This window comes from Sturnira hondurensis, unplaced genomic scaffold (genome assembly GCF_014824575.4).
Source record: "Sturnira hondurensis isolate 20B ecotype Veracruz unplaced genomic scaffold, ASM1482457v3 Scaffold0002597, whole genome shotgun sequence".
Lineage (NCBI taxonomy): Eukaryota > Metazoa > Chordata > Mammalia > Chiroptera > Phyllostomidae > Sturnira > Sturnira hondurensis.
This window is the reverse complement of record NW_028075228.1, coordinates 1,220,238-1,239,728: the sequence shown is the minus strand read 5'-3', so window position 1 is coordinate 1,239,728 and position 19,491 is coordinate 1,220,238. Positions and strand designations below refer to the sequence as shown.

Sequence of the window (19,491 nt, the reverse complement as noted above, 5' to 3'; positions counted from 1 at the left end):
CTCCCCCCCCACAGGTGCACGTGTGCCACCCCGCCCCCAGAGCACTGCTCACTGAGTTGCCGATGGCGTTCCCGAAGCTCCCGGGGGTCAGGGTGGCGGTAGGGGTCACGGGAGTGGTGGGCCAAGGCCATGTCCTCGAGGCGGTAGTGTGGCGGCGTGGGGTGGGGCAGCCCATTGCTGGGGCTGTAGCGCTGGGCGGGGCTCAGGGTGCACGGCCGTTTGCTGAGGGGGTCAGGGTGCAGTGGGTCGCGGTCTGACCCATTCTCTTTGGTCCTGGCCCAGAGAGTGGGCAGGAGGCCAGTGGTCACGGAACCAGGAGCCGTGGATAGAGGTCCAAGCAGGAGGGGTGAGAGGGAGACAGAGGTGGTGGGTAGAGAAAGAACAAGGGGGAGACAGAGACAGAGAGAGATTAGACCAGTCCATGTGGACCCAGCCTTGATTCCCGTCCCTGGTGTGCAGGCTCCAGGCCCAGTGGTCACGAAGCCTGAGCCTCTGTGGAGAGAATGAAGGGAGGGAGATACCCTCTCCTGGCAGCAGGACAAGAACCCATCTCTGAGCCCGTAGTGAGGGCCAGCCCACGTGCCTGCGTACCTCAGGCTCCTAGACACTGGGGTCCATATCCAGCACAAAGGGAATGGCCACGGAATTTTCTCCAGACCAACTCCCCTCCTGCTTACTCCCTTGTCCACCCAGGGGGACATCTGAGTCCTCAGGAGGCCTCACCACAGCCTGACAGAGCAGCCTCACAAGAGATTCAGCCTGTGCAGCGGACCTTGCAGGAAAGGTTGGACTTTACCAGCCTGCTCACTCACTGTGAGCAATGGCATTGGCCCAAATTCCCTCAGCACTGGAACTAGGATGCCTGCAGAGCTTCGGTACCAGAGTTAAGTCTGGTCTCTCCACTGTCTCCCTCCCCAGCCACAGAAAGCCCCCAAGGTACCTGTCAGGTGTCCTCCTCTTGCCGTTCTCATTGACTTCAAGCAGGAGCTCCGAGGAATCAATGGGGGAAGAGGCGTTGGCATCCAGCAGGAGCTGCTCGTGCTGGGCCAGATACTGGGCAGGGGTCTGCTTGGCCAGGCGGGCACAGTGCAGGAGTTCTCGCTGCAGCAGGGGCAGGTTTGCCTGTGGTGGGAAGAGGGGACTTGCTGCTCACAGAGGTCAGGGTACAAGGGTGCACAGCCTTCCTCTGATACCGGGCAGGGAGGTTGATGTCCAGCCTTGCTGTGTGACATTGGGCAAGTTGCATGACCTCTCTGGGTATTGAGTTTCTCCACTACAACCTGGGTATGAGGGCAGGGAGGATGGCTAGGCAGGACTGTGCCTCCCCACAGGGCACACAGTGATTTGGGTGCTAGGGGACCTGCGCCCAGATCCTGCTCTCCCAGGCCGGGGCTTTTCCACGTCACCAATCTCTTTTCCATATGGCATCTGGAGAAGACGAGGAGGGACTCACAGTAATGATTCCTTACCTGTGCCCTGTGGAAGCAGGCACCACATTACCCACTGTTTGGAGAAGGAAACTAGGGCTCTGAGAGGGTCAGGGGACAGCCCTGCGCGCAGCTGACTGCAGAGGGAGGTGCGGGGAGTAGGACTCCAGCACTCCTGCTCTAGACTCCATGTGCACGGCGGGGAAAGCCCTGCACGGCCTGGAGTGAAGCTTGGAGCTTGGACTACGCACGCCAGTACCACTCTGAGCAGTCACGCGTATCACTGCCCCAGGGTGTACCACCCATGGTCCTTACAACCACTGGGGGTGGACACTGTGACTGGGTTCCACATTCCTGGGAAGGATACTAGGGCACAAGCAGGGAATGGTATGTTGGGGGGAGCCCAGGATTCAAACACAGATCCCACCCATAACAATGACGCACAACGGCCGTGCCCTCCTGCCTGTGCCCTTGCCCTGGCTCCGGGCTGCCCAGAATGTACTGCTGGGCAGCAGGCAGGCTCCTCATGCGCCTTCTGAAGAGTCTTCCCAGGGCTGCTGTGGGGAGGGGGGAGCAGGCTGGATGGAGGCCCAGTGGCAGGCCGCTTGGGAGAGCCAGAGTTCTAAGTATTTGTAAATAAATACAATTCCCCAACTTTCTCATGATGTTTCAAAGCTGCCACACAGCCCTCTCCTGCCTCTGCCTCCCCAGAACCCATTAGTGCACCCGGACCCAATCAAGCAGCCGATGCAGTTTTGTCAAGCAGCGCCGGCTGCCAGGCCTGTTTTTCTATTTGGATAGCTGAACGGGGGCCAACCTGCCATCTGTCGAACATGTTAGGAGCATGAGCTGGGAAAGGAGGTCCCGGGAGGTCTGAAGATGCCAAACATCCTCCTCTCTCTCGCCGGCCCCTCCTCTCCTGAGCAGCCTCCCCTTGGCTGGCCCAGCAGGGTGGGGACAGCACAGGCACCGGCTGGTCGCTGTTGGGGTGGTGGAAACATCTGGATTCTTGGCCGGCTGGGGCCAGCTGGGAGCCAGGGCCACGGGTGGAGGCTGGCTGGGCGGGGCAGCCTCTTCCAGCTTCTGGAAAGCTCCCTCCCTCTGCCATGCACAGTGCTCAGCTCAGGAGAGGGTGCAGAAGGCCTAGGGTCTTTGACTGGGGGGACAGGGACCCCAGCCCAGAAGAAATGGGTGGAAACTGTAGAAAGCCATGTCTCAAAGACTCCCCCAGGCAGCGGTTCCCACTGTACCCCAAAGGTCCAGGGGCCGAGGAGGTCTCACCACTTTGATACTGGACAGACTTAAATGGTGGCGAAAGCTCTCTGAGCCTCAACACCACTGTCTCAACGAAGGTTCTGACGCTGCAGAAAAGCCTGGAACTACCCTCTTCACGGATGGGAACTCCGGCCAGATGGAAATTGGGGTTTGCAAAAACCACCACAATAATGGTTAGTTTAGCTGAACTCTCCCATTTAACGACGGTTTATGATGTTTCAGCTGCTTCACCAAGTACCTCCTCTAATACCCGCAGAGACTGTGTGACTGTGGGCCCTGTGGCCAGCCAGCCCTGCTTTGCTGCATGACCTTGGGCAAGTCACTTAACTCCTCCTTCTGCCTCATCCATAACTGGAGCTGTGAAAAGCACCTGGTCCTCCCATCCTGGGTGTGAGGGGGCTCCTGGGAGCTTCTTAGGAATTAACTCATTCATTCTCAGCCCGATGAGATGGGTTGTCACATGCCAGGTGACGGGGGAGAGGACCGAGGCTGGAGTTTTTCAGACGCCCATAGTCGGAGCCAGGGTTGGAGCCAGGTGGCTGCCGGAGCTGCACTTTCGGCCACAGTCCCTACAAGGGCCCTGCTGTGAGGGTGCATCAGTGCTGCCCACATGGTAGGCCTGGTGCACTACCACTGTGCCAGCAAATGTCACAGAGGAGGAACCGAGGGGCACAGTGGACCAGGCAGGGGGCACTCCCGTTGGGATCTCCCCCAGTGCTCTGCGTTCTTAAGCAGCCAGGGCTCCTACAACATGAGGGTAGGAGCTACTCCCCGGGCAGAACCATGGCACCAGGCTGGAGCCTTGGATAGAGCCTTGTCAATAAGCCCTGGAAATGGAACTGGCTGCACCCCAGGAGCTGCATGTCCATGAGAGGAGTGGACTATGCGTCCTTGACAGTCTTGTCCACCCAGGGCCCTGGTGGGCTCCTGCACCCTACAGGAAGAGTAGTCTAGGCACAAATGCCCTAATAACACATGGGACCTGTTGTGGGCAAAGGGGAAACTGAGGCAGAGAGGTACCTCTGGCAGTGCTAGGTACCTCTAGCAGACAGTGCTAGGCTGGGCACATCCTGTCCAGCACTTCAAGGGGAGTGCCTGGGAGGATGCTGGGGTGCATGGGGCAGTGGGCAGTGAGTGGGCAAGGCCTGGCTGCGGCGAGCAGGGGACACGGATGTTGGCCCTACGCCTGCTCCTCGGATAAACAAGGGCAGCTGATGCGGGCAGGCGGGACATCTGCTGTAAATATTTGACCCAACAGCAGAAGCAGGCGCCCTGTGTCCCCAAAGATGGGGAGTGGTGGAGTCAGCAGTAAGTTGAAAGGAGGAGCGAGAAGGGAAGGGCCCCTAATGAATTGCAAATGACTGCCAGATGGGCCCAAACCCACTCCATGCCAGCAGCCTCTTTGTCGCCAGCTCAGGGTGTGAGCTCAGTGGGGTGTGGGTGGGAGGGCAGCAAAGGGGGGAAGAAGCAAATATGGGGGCACAATGTGGGGCTCCTTTGGCCACTGGGTGCAGGGAACAAGGCGCTGACCTGGGGCATGCCCTGCAGGCGCAAAGGCAGGGCGTGTGGAGTCTGATGGCTGCAGGTTCCAGCCTTGGCTCCATCTTTCCATCAGTAGGGGAGACCTCAGGGCCTCAGTTTCCCCTCCTGTTAATCAGGAACTGAGCCTGTGCTGCCCCTCCTCACAGGGCTGCTGGGGGTCGGCAGGGGTGGTGTCCAAAGAGATCTGCAAAGCATGCCTCCTTTGCAGAACATTGTAAAATCCCCAGTGATGATAGCCAATTCTTCATGTGCATGGCTTTATGCATCTTCCCCGTAGCCTGAAAATGATTCCCATTTTACAGCTGTAGGAACTGAGGCATGGAGGGGTGAACCAGCCTTGTCCACGTCAACAGAGGCTCAGTTGAAGGGGCATCGCTCAAACCTGGGAGCATCTAGTCTGTCCTCAGGACCCTCTGGAAGGCAGCCCCACCAGGGCCTGCCATTCAGTGAGCAGGGCCCATTCTAGACACATCTCAGAGGCCTAAGAAACGAGAGCCCCAGGGGCAAGCCAGCAACACTCTGGCATCTCTCAAGTGAGCCCCGCAGAAACCTGGCTTTGGGAGGTGCACAGCAGCAAAGGGTCTTGGGGGAAAATACACTTGGGAACTCTTTTACCTGGGCTCTTCTGGGAGGTAGCTGAACCTTGTTTGTGGGAGTGAAGTCCCCTGAGAAGTACTGCAGTGAAGACACTGTTCAAACACGGCCTAGACCTGTGCTTGTCCTTGTTCAAATGCAGGCTCTTATTCAGCAGACCTGCATTGCCCATAAGCTCCTGGCACTGCTGCTGAGAGGCCCTGGTCAGTTGTTCATCCTCCGTGTTTGACTACACAACCTTTTTTATATCTAACAGCATTCAGCTCTTCACCTTTTCACTAACACAACCACCCACCACCTGTCTGTCCACCCATCTGTCCCTCCATCTGTCCACTGTCCCTTTCCCCTTCACTGTGTTCCAGCTACACAGCCCTCTCACTGTCCCTCACACAGCAGGCACACCCTGCCTCGGGGCCTTTGCACATGCTTGGAAGGAAAGCTCTGTGCCCTGCCGTCCACCAGGCTCCCTCTCATCCCTCCTCGGTCTTCCTCATTTGCCCCCTCCTCACATCACACACCACAGAGTTTATAGCTACTGCTGGTTGGTTGCCTCTCCTAGTACCTGGCACACAGTAGGCACTCAAGAAACAGCTGTCCAGCAGATGAGTGCCTTTGGCCAATGATAACAGGACTGACTGGGGAGATCTGTCTTAGAGCACTTGGTTCAGTAGCCAACTCATCCAGCCTGGTCAGAGCTGTTCCCCTGGGGCACCTGTGGACTGAGCATGATGTGGGTCAGAGCTGGCAGGGAATGGACTTGGGGCTCCTGGGGGAGGCCTTGGGATGAGAGAGTAGGGTTTGCTGTTACCTTCAGGAAAGGGATGACAAATGGACGCAGTGGGAAGTTGGTGGCCTCCTGGAGCTTGGAATGAAACTCCTCAATGGTCAGTGTAGAGTTCTGAGGGGAGAAAACCACCAGGCATCAGCCTGAGCCCCATCCCCCCAGCCTTCCTGGGGCAGCAGGCCCCAGGGCTGGGCAAGGCCCCGTGTCAGGTGTCCTTGCTCAGGAGACACACATCCTCCGAGGCACATTGTCCGGACTCACCACAAGTCCCAGCACAAGCGTGCGCACACGCTCCCCGATCTCTGGGGAGATGTCGCTGCCGAACTGCTGCAGGGTGGTGAGGAAGCGCTTGAGTTTGCTGAGCTGCCGCGCCCCGCAGGCTGGGGGCAGGTGTTGTGTGGACAGTGAGGCCGTGGACGAGGTGGCCGGGCCATTGCTGAAGCCGTTGGGCGTGGATGGGGTGCTGTTGATGGCCGTCGGTGAGTGGCTGGTGCCGTTCATTACTATAGGGGAAGAGGGAGGCGTGAGGAGCACAGCAGAGAGCTGGAGTCCCCAAGTAGAGTCGCAAGGACGTGACAGGGGCACCAACACCATTTACAGATGCACAGACTGGGGCCTGAACAGGTGCAGCCTCACCCCAGGGCCTCAGTGGGTGGGGCTGCTTGCTCAGGCCCTCCATACCCCAGGGGGATGCCAGGCCCCTGTGCCGCCTGGCATCTACCTACCTCCCAGCCAGGCTGCTCAGTGTCTACAGTGGATGGGCAGAGGGGCTTCTCCAATATTAGGGGGTCTGCTGGCCCACTTCCGCCCTTCTCAGGAGGGGCCACTCATCCACCCTGGGGGCCTGGTAACACCACCTGCACCACGAAAGCTCTGAGAGGTGCCCACCCTTAAAGAGGTGCCATTGCCCACACAAGTACCCCAGTGCCTTTGCCCGAGGCTTGGGTAGGGACACCCCAGGACAAGTGGGTTTGGAGCTGGGCAGGAGAGCCCAGGCTGGCTTGCTGTGTGGCTGCTGTGCAGGCAGACGTGTGCACATGGGCCCCAGGCCATATGTGGAGGATGAGCAGGTTGTCTGAGAGGCCCGCCATGAGCACACTGCCAGGGCCCCAGGAACAGTGCTGTTAGGTGCCCAGGCCTGCCCACTGGGGCTATTGTCCCGGGGAGTCCCAGGACTAGCAGAGGCCAGGGGTGCTGTGAAACGGTCCTAGGGCAGGATGTCCTCCCTCACCCTTGGGTGACAGGGCCTTCACACTGCAGTCTCGGGGAGCCCTCTGTGTCTGACCACTTGTATGCCAGTCCCCCAGCCTCAGAAAACCTAGCAGTGATCTCTAGGGTCTACAGAGAGATCAGATGTTGCAGACTTTCAGGGCCCTTGGTGATGGTGGAGGGGGCCAAGGGTTGGGGAAACAGGACACCTTTGGGAGACCTGAGGCTTGACTGCTAAACCTGGGGGCCTCTCATACCTTGTGTCCTCAGCTGCCGCACAGGCAGCTCTAGGCGGCTCACTTACATTCTTACACTCAGCCCCTTGTATGATCCCCTGCCTGTCCCCAGTCCTGCACGTGTGGGCACTCCGGGCACAGGGGTTGGGACTGGACATCCTGCCTGAGGCCCCAAACTGGCCGGAGGAGCCTAAATGTGGGTGAGACTTGGGGCTTGCCCCCCCCCAATTCCTTCATATGCAAATAGCCCTTGGCCACAACAGAGGTGGAGCTTCTCCACTCTGCAGGTACCTGGCCTCTCCACTCCAGGCTTGTGCGGCTTAGAGAACCAAGGTTAGCTTTCCACCACTGGAAGGAGACAGAAACACTTGACCTTGATTGCTTTTGTGTGTGGGTGATCACTCATCAGTAACTGGCCCCTAGTTGGCAGAAGTCTGGAACCCACTGACTGGAGGCCAGGTTTGCACAAGAACAGATGTGCTACCTCCGTCCTGAGGAGGGACGGTTGGGCACAGGAACAGAGCCCAGAGCCCTGCTGCTGAGGCCTGAGACCTTCTCAGCGCAGCCTCCCCGGCCCTGGAGAGGGAGCTGCCACGCAAGCTGAAACCGGTTTGCCTCCCTGGTCTGGATGATCCCAGAAGTGCCGTGTGGGCCCCAGCAGTGACATGCCAGCTCTGAGACAGTCCCACAGGAAAGGCACGCCTCGCCCAGACCGTGCTCCTTGCTCTTGGATGGAGAGTAAACTCCAGACACAGGACGGGAAGAGGCCCTGCCCTCGCCCTGTCTGAGGAATCATCTAGAGGACGCTCAGACCAGAAGATCCCACTTTTGTGCTAATTTTCTGTCCCGCCGGTGAGCTCCAGCCAACCCCATGGCGGACCCTGACACGCACACACCCTGGTCAAGACAGATGACAGCCACTGGCAGTCACTCTAGCCAAGTCAAGAGATGGCCCCTTGCCACGGAAGACCTTTCCGCAGTGGGGGACTCATTTCTTGTGGTAGAGTTGGGCTAGCACCTGGGGTCTGGACCTTGCAGAGGCCTCTAAGATGTATGGCTGTCCACACGGCCTGGGTCCCCACCCACGGCCCCTGGCCCGGCCTGGACCTGGCCTCCCTGCAGCTCCCTTACCAGCCTGCCCTCGGCGCCTGGGTCCTCTCGGAGGCCTGCTTGCCCTCGCTGGCCCGTGCTCCCTCCCTCGGGCTGCTGGGCAGTCTCAGCAGCTTGCTAAAGAGACGCCGAAAATAACCTCAGCCACAAGTGCTTTCATTCCACAACAGGTGTGTTACTAAGTTAGACTGCACACGTGTCCCCGGATGAAGTTTGGGGGCACACACTAGCACCCCCTGCAGCTCCCCCAGCCCTGGGCCTGGGTGGGGGTCAGGCTGGGATGTTGAACCAAAAACAGCCTCCACGCCAGCCCTCTCCCTGCTGCGGGGCGGCTCTCGGGCTGGGAACCACGCAGTCCTAAGAGCACTGCAGCTTAGAGGATGAGCTGGACACGAGAGCGAGGCCGGGCATCACAGAGTAACAGCAAGAAGGACCGCGCGTCACAGGACATGAGCACCACACAATGGTTAGGTCATCTCTTCTTGGAGCCCAGAGCCATGCAGCAGCCATGCCTGGGCTGTGCAGCCCAACTGGCTTGCAGCGGGTACCTGTCCCATCACTGGCTGGCAAACACTGAGCATCGCTCCATGAAAACTTCCCATCATGGACCCTGGATGTGGCCTGAGCATTCTGCCCGAAAGGTCCACTAGTGACTAGTGCCCACTGAGCACCCAGTGTGTGCCACACCTCCTGCTGACTTCACTAATGGCATCTGATAACTTCCAGGTGGGGAAACCAAGGCACAGATGGTGGTACCTGCCCAAGTTCACTTGACTGGGAAGAGGAGGAGCTGGGATTCCCCGCAGCCTGGTGTCTGCCCTTGAGATGCTGAGCTATGAACTTGCACTGACGTTTACCTTCTTACAGCTCTGGGATCTGCCATATTCATCCTGTCTGTGGACTGGGAAAAGGGAACACTGAGAGGGTGTCCACCTGCCCCAGGTCATACAGCTCGTGAGGAGCAGGGCTGGGCTGTGACTGGGGTTCTGAGGACTCTGACTGCTCTGCTCTCCTGGGCCTGTCCCTCGGACCTCTGCTCAGGCCTCACCAACATGCAGATGCAATGGTGGGCTGTGCAGGCAAGTGGGACCAGTAGCACAGCCTTCTCAGGGCAGAGGGTGTAGGTGAGAACCTCCCACGAGGTCTGTGGTTTTCGTTATTTTACTTACAAAGACAGACCATAGACCATTTTAAGCAGCCATGAAAACGGCCGTGGGGCAGAGACATCGCAGGCCCATCCTCTCGATCTGTAAGCAAAATAAGAAAAACACTCTGTGAGGAAAGGGGCCGTGGCCAGGTGGCTCTGCCCTGCAGGGGAGCATGTCTGCAATTGGCCCCACCCATCTCTGCTTCTTGACAGCAGTTTTGGGGATTGGGACTGTCACCACCTCGGGCCAGTCATTTCCTTCTTTGGGCCTCAGTTTTCTCTGTAAAATGAAGCTGGATGGTGGAATCTCTCAGTGACATTTCTGGCAGGACCTGCTAGGGGTCTGTAGGAGGTTTGGCCTCTCCATTTGCATGGGTGGGACACCCTGGTCCTTAAAAAGCTCTCTTCTGGGAAGGCACCTGGTGACCCCACTCAGCACCATCCTCAAGGGACCCGGAGCCTGAACTGACTCGTGAATCAGGGCTTGGGGTCTTCATTGACAGACAACCCAGGGGTGGTTCCAAAATGAGCTGCCGGGAGGGGAGAAAGCACCAAACAGGAAGGGAGATTTGATGTGTCTGAGCTGGAGTTAGTGAGTGAGTGGAAGTTGTAAGAAGACAAACTTTCCTGCCCTAGTCAGAGAGTGAGCCCCTTATTAAGGGGGTAATCAAGGGCAGAATGGAGTGTTAGCCCTTTGAGGGTGCTCCCAGCTATAGAGTAGCCCCTTACATTCCCCCCACACTTCTCTTAGTCTTCCTGCCCACCTCCCTGGCCCCATGACAGCTTCAACTCCAAAATGAATTTGTGTCCAGGGCAGTCACTGGGCAAGAAAACCACAGCCTGGTTCAAGGCCAGCCTCTGGTCAGCTCGGCTCACAAGCTGGTCCTGGGAAAGCTGGGGAGGTTCTTGGCAGGGATCCATGGCTGAGCACAGGGGCACCTTCTATTTGGGCTGCCACCAGCCAGGTGCAGGACGTGGTTAGCCACCCTGCTTTCAGGGAATTCCTCAGTAGGGAAAACGTCTGAGGCCACCTTGGAGGTGGCCTGACACTTGAATAGATGGTCCCAGCAGCCTGATAAAACTAAAGTGTCTGCTTAAAAAAAGAACGACTTGTCTCTGATGACCTCCGCATTCTAAATAGAGCCCGACCTCGGATCCAGGAGCATAGCCCAAAGTGATGGGGGTGCACGGGGGTGCAAAGGGCGTGGAGGGAGGACCGAGAGCCACACACAGGCTTGCTCCCCACACGCACATCTGTTCACAGGCCTCATCAAACACAGAGGGGCAGGGTCAGCTGACCCCGGCCCCATCCCCAACCTGGAATATCTGGCCCTGAGACTATGGCTTTCTGGATCACGGGCTCTTGGACCAAGAAGAAAAGTAGGCTGAGGGAGACGCATGTGCCCGTCAGGGTTGGAGACCCAGCTCAGAGCCTTGGCCTGACCACCAAGTGCCTGCTGGTTTCTTCTGTGCGGAGCGAACACGAGCTGGGTTGTTACTTTAGATGGGGGCCTGCGGCATTTTCTCTTGGGAGCTGCTGCGGCCCCGTCATGAGCAATTCATTCCTCTTCCCCCCAGCTGAGGCGCAGGCTGGGAAGTTCAACACAGCTCGTGCCTCCCCTCTCTGCCTATGGGGCCCTTGACGGGGTGGCAACTGTTGAGTGGACAGAGATGCTGTCTATGATTCAGTCGCAGGTGAGGACTGACTCCTCTGAAAGAGAGGGCAGAATGGCCAGGCAGCCACAGTGGCTTTGCAAGAACGGCATGTGGGAGAAAGCCCAGCCTCTGGCCTCTGCTGGGGTGGATGATACAGGCAGACAAGGACCCTCGGGCTGAGAGTCCAGGAGGCAGGGCCAGGACCTGCTCCAGTCTCTGTGATGCATGGAGACCTCAGCCCAGACCTGGTAGAAATGGGGAGCTGGTGCCTTCTCTGCCAGGCAGAGGAGCAGAGAAGGGTATTTGGTCACTAAGCTCCTACTGTGTGCTGGGATTTCTGTGCCTCCAGGCTGCCACATGTGGAATCAGGTAGTATCGCCCCATTTACCAAACTGAGGCTCAGAGAGGCCAGGAGACTAGCTTAAACCGATACCCTACAAACAAAGGGCCAAGCTTGAGCCCAGAGCCAATGCCTTTTTCCTGAGGGAGGCCAGGCCCCAATGAAGCTGGGGCTGGTTTTGGGTGGCTGAACCAGCTTTCTTTATGCGCAGTCATAAAGAGATCCAGGCTAGGCCCTGCAGCCCGCCCCAGGCTCTGGGCCCTGGCTGGAGGCAGCAGCTCTTCCCTTCCAGCCCAGTGGGGACTAGGAGCCCCAGGCTAAGGAGTCTGAGGCTCCTGCCTCCCCCAGAGAACCTTCATTTGGGTTTCAAAGCGTGAGGAAGGGTTCCCAGGTATGGGGCTTCTGGCCTCTGAACAGAGGGGCAGGTGGCACATGGATTCTCTCCAACTGCCCACCAGAAACCCTTAGAACACACTGCTAAGCCCCTGGCACTGGGGTCAGGGGACACCATCCCCACACTGGCCCAAGCCCAAGGGTTTCCTTCCCAACTGTTCAGCACCCAAAGTCACCAAGTCCCCAACTTCTCTGACTCTATGGAATAGGACCCAGCAGTGGCTGTGGGCAATCCCAGAGCTGTGGTGAGTGCCAAGATGATCGACCTAGATCTACCCTGGGCTGGTGAGACGCTGCCTGAGGGTCTCTTCTACCCACCCTGCTGCTGGTAGCTGAGGCCCTGCTAACCCCAGTTTCTGGCTGACCTGCTGAGGCCCGGCTGCAGAGCCCCTGGTGTATCTGAGCCAATATGGAGCTCCTCAAAGGCCAGAGCTGCCTCCAATGGGCTCTCTGGCAGGGCGCAGGCCTGACTGAATGTGCTCTGGTAACCTGCTGTCTGCCTGAGCTGCACATACAACAGTCACCTTCAATGGGATGCTCACGATGTGCTGGCCGCTGGGCGAGAACTTCCGTTAATTCACTTGTATTCACAGTAGCTGGGTGAGGTGAGGCTGTGGCCAGCCCTGCTTTATAGATGAGGAACGCCAAGCCCGGAGAGGTTAAGCAGCGAGCCCAAGGGCACACACACCTGCAGAGCAGAAGGGCTGGGACTTGGACCTCAGCTTCGGCTCTCAGCCATGAGGAGATCCTCCTTCTCACATGCCTCTTGGGGAGTGTTTAAGGGTTCAGGGTGGAGGGACCACAGCACTGGCTCTATTCACATGAATGAGGTTTGGTGCCTCAGACAACTCGAGGGGCCCTGGAGGTACTTCTCTGCTCTGCTCGGCCCTGGAGTTACTCACTTGTGTGGGGCGTGAAGGAGGGGTGCCGTGTGGTACCCTGGGTCGCAGAGGATGGAGGGGGCGGCATGCTAGGGGGCGTGGACCGGGGCTGTGTCTTCACCTCAGCGGGGGAGTCGGGCATCGCTGCAGCCTTCTCCTTCTTGTCTGCTGCTGTGGGGAAAGTGCGGGAGGAGAGAAGAGAAAGTCAGTGAAGCAGGCTGAGAGGGAAGGGGATCAGCAACCCTCCCCAACCTAGTGCCTGACCAACGCCTCTCCCCCCACAACCAGCATCTGGGTTTGGGTCAGTGGGGGACACCCAACTAGACCCAACGTGGCTCCTGTCTCTGCCCACAAAGCCAGGTCCAGTCCCAGGGCCTGGCCAATGGCAGATAAGCTCCAGCTGTGTTCACAGGTGGCTAACATTCCAGCCACCTGGGCCAGAGGGCGGGCGCAGGTCAGTCCATTCAGATAGGCTGGAGGGTATAGCTGTGAGAGGCCTGGGCTGGCCAGAACAGGGCTGAGGTCCTCACTGGAGGGGTGGGTGGCCCTGGTCCTGCAGACCAGGGGGTCGGGCAGCACCTCCCAGGGCAGCCTCCACCAGTACTTCCTGCAGGTCCTGTTCAGACACACGTGTGGGCCTCCCCACCCCCAATTTTGATTCAGCAGGTGAGGGGTGGGCCCAAGAATCTGCATTTCTGTCAGGGTCCCAGATAAGCCCACTGCAGCGAGTTTGGGCCCCATTCAGGATGGTCTGGGTGGTGGGAACCTCAATTTAACCACCTCCTTACCCTGAGTGATTCCTGGGAGCAGCCAGGCTGGGGACATAGTCACTCTCAGGCCATTTGAGGCCTGGCCACTAAAAGTGTTGTCCATAGACCAGGGGCTGTGGCCCTGGACACTGTGTCAAGAGTCCTGCATGGTCAGAGGTGTGGAGAAGGGGTGGGAGTGGCAAAACCAGGCCTGGGTAGGGGCCTGAGCCCCTGGCTTCACAAAGCAGGACCCAGAGGAAAGGCCTCTGAGTGAACCTGACCAGCTGCACATACCCTGAACCAGCAGCTGCCTGGGCCTTCTCTGCAGGTGAAGAGGGTAGGACACTAGGCCTCCCCCTACCTCTTAACACAGGTCAGCCAGGGCCTGGGAGAGCTGCAAAGACCTGGGAGCAGGGGCTGGAATTCTGGGTGGCCCCACTGCTCAGGGCTGTTGAGGGGGATGTTTTTTTCCTAATACGTGAAGAGGCGCAGGCCCCACTGCCCTGAGCTCACCTTGCTAACCCTGTGGGGGTCTCACTCAGGGCGGGGGACCTGGTGGGACAGAACCACTGTCAGGTGCAACACCCCTGAGCAGTCTCTCTGTGACCGCAGTTGCTCCCTCTGCTCTCCCCCTGCATTTTTCCTCCTAGAGGCGTCCTGTGATTGGGGGGTGTCAGGGAAGATGCACAGACACACATGAGTGTCTGGGGTGGCCTGCCTTTGGGGATGGTAATTCATAATGCTAACAAATGGCATTTCCCATGATTTCATGCCCAGTGCTGTGAAAATGTCCCCTCATCTGCCCCACCTCCCCCTCCACAGAGTGGAGATGCCCACCCATCCACAGCACCAGGGAGGGACTCTCAGAGTTGTCCTCACTGCAGGGCCCTGTGGGGTGACAGTGAAGCCCCTCCCTACTGGGCCCCACTCCGGGGAAGCAGCCAGAGTCAGCAGCCACCCAGCCTTGCAGCACCTGCTGTCTACTCAGCTGCAATTGCTGGCCTCCCTTCTGCTGGGCACCCTGCCCCTCCCCCACAGCCCGCCTGTCAGGAGTCTGATGGCCGGGCACACATGCATCACAGCTGTGGGGCCCATCAACACCAGAGTTGGTTGCAGGGCCAGTGGCCAATCCCCTGGTGACAACCAAAGAAGGTAAGTGTGGCTGGCCACCATGGACCTTGGGCTACCCCATGGGTGCAGGCTGTCCCAACCAGCCCTTCATCTGACCAGGTCACCTCAGGGCAGGTGGTCCCACCAACGCACTCGGAAGGGAGTTTCAGATGCAAGGCTGGGCCACGGGATGAGGGCCTGCTCCAACTTTCTGAAGCCCTTCCACACTGGGGCTTGGCAGGAGCCTCAGAGATCAACAGACCAGAAAGGCAGATAAAGGAAAACCCCGCCTAGGAGGGGGGGGGGGACCCTGCCAGGGCCACCTCAGTGAACTGGCACTCCTTCCACAGCGCTTGTTTAACAGCCTCACGGTCAGCAAGAGGTGGAGGGAGGGGCTAGGTGGGACCAACTCCACATGTGGCACTATCTTCACAGCCCTTGAGAGACAGGTTCTGGACACAATCATCCCACAATGCCTGCTTGGGCCTGAGGATGGAGCAGGCTGGGCTCCTCAGGTGCCTGGTGACCTCCTTTGGCAGAAAAGGAGAAGGAGGTAGGCCCGAGGCCATCCACTCACTTAGGAGAGAATGCATGTCCTGCTTTTGGCCCCGGACAGCCATCGCTCCCTTCATTCTTACCCAAGCCCTGTTCACAGGCGCTGAGCACACCGGGCACAGAGCAAGTACAGAGCATGCTGGCAGTCACCTGGGTCTGCGGGCTTCGAAGCACGAGCTGTTTTCAACAGGCACTCTTCTCGCTGTGCAAGAGGTGTCAGGTCTGGGGTTCAAACCCAAGCTGACTGAGGCTGCAGGGGGAGGCTCTGGGGTCTGAGTGTGGTGGGACCACAGGGGCACCCCGGGACCTCATGAGTCTTCCTTGAATCTTGTTTGGGTCCCAGCTCTATGGCCTCCTGGCTATGTGACCTGGGGCAAGTCACTGCACCTCTCTGGGGCTCTCTACTCTTGCATACAGTCGGGGGAGGCTTCGCACCTTTCCCTGGGCAGATGGGAGGTTAGATGAGACTACCAGGTGATGGGCTGGCACACGCAAGCACTCAGTGAAATCCAGCCAAGATTTATAGGGCAACTCACGTGTTAGGACCCTGCCCCTCGGGCCACCCTCAGCACAGACTCTGCCCCAGAAGGCAGATGATGAGGGCCATTGGAGGGGCGGAGGTGGTGTGGAGATGGTGAGGAACAGCACTTGTGGTCAAGGAGCAGAGAACGCAAAGGCCAGAGGCGAGAGTGTTCAGGGCTCTAGCTGTGCAGGACAGTCGGGAAGGAAGGTCAGCTGGGGCCGGGCTGGTGAGGGGGGACTGACTGAATGGCAGCGGGAGCCACGGAAGGCTCTGCATGGCAGCTGGAGCAGGTCTGGCCTAAATCCCTTTGGCAGCTTCCACGAACGTGGGGCTTCACAACAGGCTTGTGTGGCTTGGGGGCAAAGCAGGTGCCTCCCTAGGCTCTAAGGAGGCACCAGACAGGAGTAGCCCCGTTCTCGTGGTGCTGGTTTCCTGCCCCACCCCCTTCAAGGCCTTATACTGAGAGAGCCAAGTCTGCCCCCGGGGACCCCAGACCCACCTGGAGGCTCAGACCCCTGGCAGCTCTCACTCAACCTTTCTGCCCAAGGTAGCCCGGAGGGACCCTGTGCCCGTAAGCCTGTGAAAGCAGAAGCTGGCCCAAGCCTGGGGGAATGCAAGGGTGCAAGGCAGGGGCCCTACTCTTGGATGCTGGGTGCCAGTGAGGGGTACAGTTGCCGCTTCCCACCAAGGTGGCTGAGGGAGCCAGCATGAGCTGGCTCAGCAGGCAGAGTTCCCAGCAAGTGCAGAGCACTGCCCAGAAAACCTGGGTGAGCCCCATGAGGTACTCTTTCCCTCCTCATTCTTGGTTCCCTCATCCTTCAGTGCCCACTCTCAGATGTCCTCAGACCCAGCTGGAGTGGGGCCCGTGCCCTGCACATCCACACAGTAGCTCGCTGAATCCTCACAGCCTCCCCAGAAGGCTCTGGCAGCCCTCCGCCAACCCCAGTCACCTGCCTGTGAGGGGCAGACCAGGCCTGCCTTGTCCACCAGAACCCTGAGCCTGCACTGCCCCCTCTGTTCCCACCCAGGACTCTCATTCCCTGGCTTCAATTCTGGGGTCAGCTGGGGGATCTGAGTATCCAAAGACCCTCCACCCAATACTGGGGGTCCCCATGAATATGCCCCCTTTCTAGGGGGCCCTGATTCGGCAGGTCTGGGGCAGGGCCCAGGCAGCTGGCTGTCTGCCTTTCTTATAAGATGGATTTATAACAGCTACCTCCATGAAGGGCTCACCAGGTGCCCCCCACACATCAGCTCGCCCGTCCCTCAGGTCAGGAAAAGTGAGGCAACCCCCAGAACTGGCTTGTATTAGGAACCCGTATTCCAGTGGCTGGACTCACGGCACCTTCACAGCAGGAGGCAGGTCCCATCCATTATCACGCCCATTTGATAGCTGGGGAAACAGGCTCAGAGAGGGCAAGGGACTTGCTCAGGGTCTTAGAGCCGGATGGACAGCGGGTCCTGAGCCTCAGGCGTCCACAGCCCCTCAAGCTCCCTGTGCACAGCAGTCACTGGGGAGATCAGAGACTTCAACTGCTAGACCAGCCGAGCTCAGATCCAGCACTGCTCAGGACGCCGTGGAGGCTGACTGGAACAAGGAAGGAGCAGCTGCCTGGGGCCTGGGGCCTGGGGCCTGGGGCCTGGGGCCTGGGGTGGGAGGCAGGAGGCCACCATTGCTCTGAGTCAGTGGGCGATGCTCCAGGTGCCCCGACTGCGGATAGGTGAGTGTGAGGACCATCATCCCAAGTCCACAGGGCCCTCTCCAGATCTCAGAGTGCCCAGGGAAGAAGAAATGAGAGCCAGCCACCAGCATCCCCATGCCTCTCCCAGCCTGTCAGCAGCCAGGGGATAAAACCAGTGCTGGCAACAGTCCCAGGACCCTGCTGACATGGGCACCCTGGTTCTTTCTTTCTAAATGTCCCATCAGGCCCAGCTTTGCAAGTGCAGAAACCTGCTTCGTGAAACGAGGGCCTAACCTCTCGGGAGCTCAGAGCCTTGTTATCTGACACCGTAGGTCCCATCAGCCCTTCTGGGGTGCTGCATGGTGTCATAGCCAGAGGACAGTAGCCCTGTACCGATACAGGTGGGGCACAACTCCGGGAGTGCTGGACCCCTTACCCTGTGGTTCTGGCTCAGGGGTGGACAGTAGGGAGGCAAGGGACCTGCAGCACCGGGGAGCCCCAGAGCATATGGAAAGGAATATTTGTTATGTGGTGAGACTGACCGGCTGCCTTGTGTAGCCTTCCTACAAATCCTCGGAGCCAGAGGGTGCTCCTGTCCATCTTACAGGCGAGGAAGCTGAGGCACAGAGAGCCTCAGAGACCTGCCTAGCTCAGAGCCGAGAAGGGGGCTGGAGGTGGACCTAGTATCTCACCCAACTACCCACAAGGCCTGCTGCTCATGGTGCCTTTCTTCCAACTGTCTGTGCCCCTGTGGGGCTTTCTTTGTTGTCTTTCCCACCATGGCTGCGCAGGGATGGGGGTTGCTGAGTGGGCGTGTGCAGGAGCCCATTCACAACATCCTAGGGGGTGAGAGGACAGGGGGTAGGCAGAGGGCGGTGTCCTCTCCAGCCCCTGGGAGCTGGGCTTCCTCCTCCAGCTGCATTGTCAGGGCTCCCCACCCCCTCCCCCGCCACTCACAGCACTAAGGAACATTCCCAGACCCCGTGCTCCCAGGGCCCGTGGGACACCCTGTCTTTCCCAGACGGCGTATCCAGTTCCCAGCTAAATGTCACTAATCCACTGACAGAGGAAGCAGCGCTCCAAGGCCAGGCGGAGTTGGTGGGAAAGAACACAGAATGTGCCGGAACAAGCCACCCCATCCATCACTGTCCGTGTCCGCCTGTGGTTCCCAGCCCACCGTGCCCGGCTGAGAACTGGCCGTAGCCCAGCACTCCCAGCTCTGGGGTTCTAGAACCCTCTGCAGGAGGAGGACCTGCTAGCCTCAGCACGGCCATCCTCCAGGCTTTGCCCTCCTCAAGTCCACACTGTCTCACGATAACAAGCTGCTGCTTTGATCTTATAGTCTGATTTCTACGGCTACCTCATCTGACTCTTACAAAAGTGGGGGGATGTAGGACAGTGGCAGGTAATGACAGGTAATAACAACTAATCTCAGCTTTTGCTGCCTCAGGCCCTTTGCACAGGTACTGACAGGTAACAAAGGTAGGGCCCTGACCTAAGCAGCCTGTATAAACCGCTTCATCCCACCCCCACAGGAGGCTACGAGGTGAGTAGCCGAGGAAACCAAAGTACAGGGCAGGGAAAACTTGAAGCCAGAAAGCCAGGCTGTCTGGCCCCAGATGCCACTCTTTCTGTGGGGGTCCTGGGACACAATCCTGTGTGGAAACTGAGTAGGCACTCCCTGGGGTGCACCTAGGCTGCACCCCGCTCCCCCTTAGCTCCCAGGCCGTTTTCCAGGAGCTGACCTGCAGGCAGGGGTTCCTGAGGCCTGTGGGAGTGTGAGGAGGGGCCCTGAAGGTTTTGGTCTCTCTCAAGTCCCCAGCATCATGAAGAGGCCGGTCTCAGAAGTACTGAGTATACGAGCAGACGCTTTTCCCGGCGCTGCTGGGCAGGCAGCGAGCTCAGTGCTGGGCCCTGCACCCGAAGGAGAACACTGTGCCTCAGTTTCCTCCTCTGTAACCTGGTGAGACATGGGGCTTGGTGGGACCTCTGGGTACTCTGCCCCCAGCCTCAGTTTCCACTTCTGCTAGCAGGGATCAGGAGAGAGCAGTGAATGTGCCCAGGAACAGTCACTGACGATCTCTGCGACTCATGGGGGCCAAAAGGAAAGGAAACCAAAGTTGTAACAGTTGCCCAATTATTTTCCTTTTACATCTTGCACAGAGTGCATCTTCCTTGTAGGGAAGGTGCAGATGAGCAAAAGGAAGGGAAGCCCCTCTGTGAGGCTGTCTAGCCAAGACCACCCTCACCACGCTCTCCACAAATAGGGGACACCGAC

General features: G+C 58.8%; 1 protein-coding gene across 4 annotated transcripts in view; it reads right to left on the bottom strand.

Moving 5' to 3' along the window:
* The window catches only part of CBFA2T3 (CBFA2/RUNX1 partner transcriptional co-repressor 3), a 97,436-nt gene that overhangs the window by 13,213 nt on the left and 64,732 nt on the right, over window positions 1–19,491 (bottom strand). For 2 of the 4 annotated variants that reach the window (XM_037040167.1, XM_037040169.1), the window contains exons 2-7: window positions 12,616–12,765; window positions 9,347–9,424; window positions 5,884–6,125; window positions 5,647–5,736; window positions 941–1,122; window positions 53–273 (exon numbers count right to left, since the gene is read on the bottom strand). In XM_037040167.1, the coding sequence (XP_036896062.1) occupies window positions 53–273; window positions 941–1,122; window positions 5,647–5,736; window positions 5,884–6,125; window positions 9,347–9,424; window positions 12,616–12,765 (963 nt within the window). The remainder of the gene's footprint in view (window positions 1–52; window positions 274–940; window positions 1,123–5,646; window positions 5,737–5,883; window positions 6,126–9,346; window positions 9,425–12,615; window positions 12,766–19,491) is intronic. The other 2 variants (XM_037040170.1, XM_037040168.1) reach the window with 2 other exon arrangements.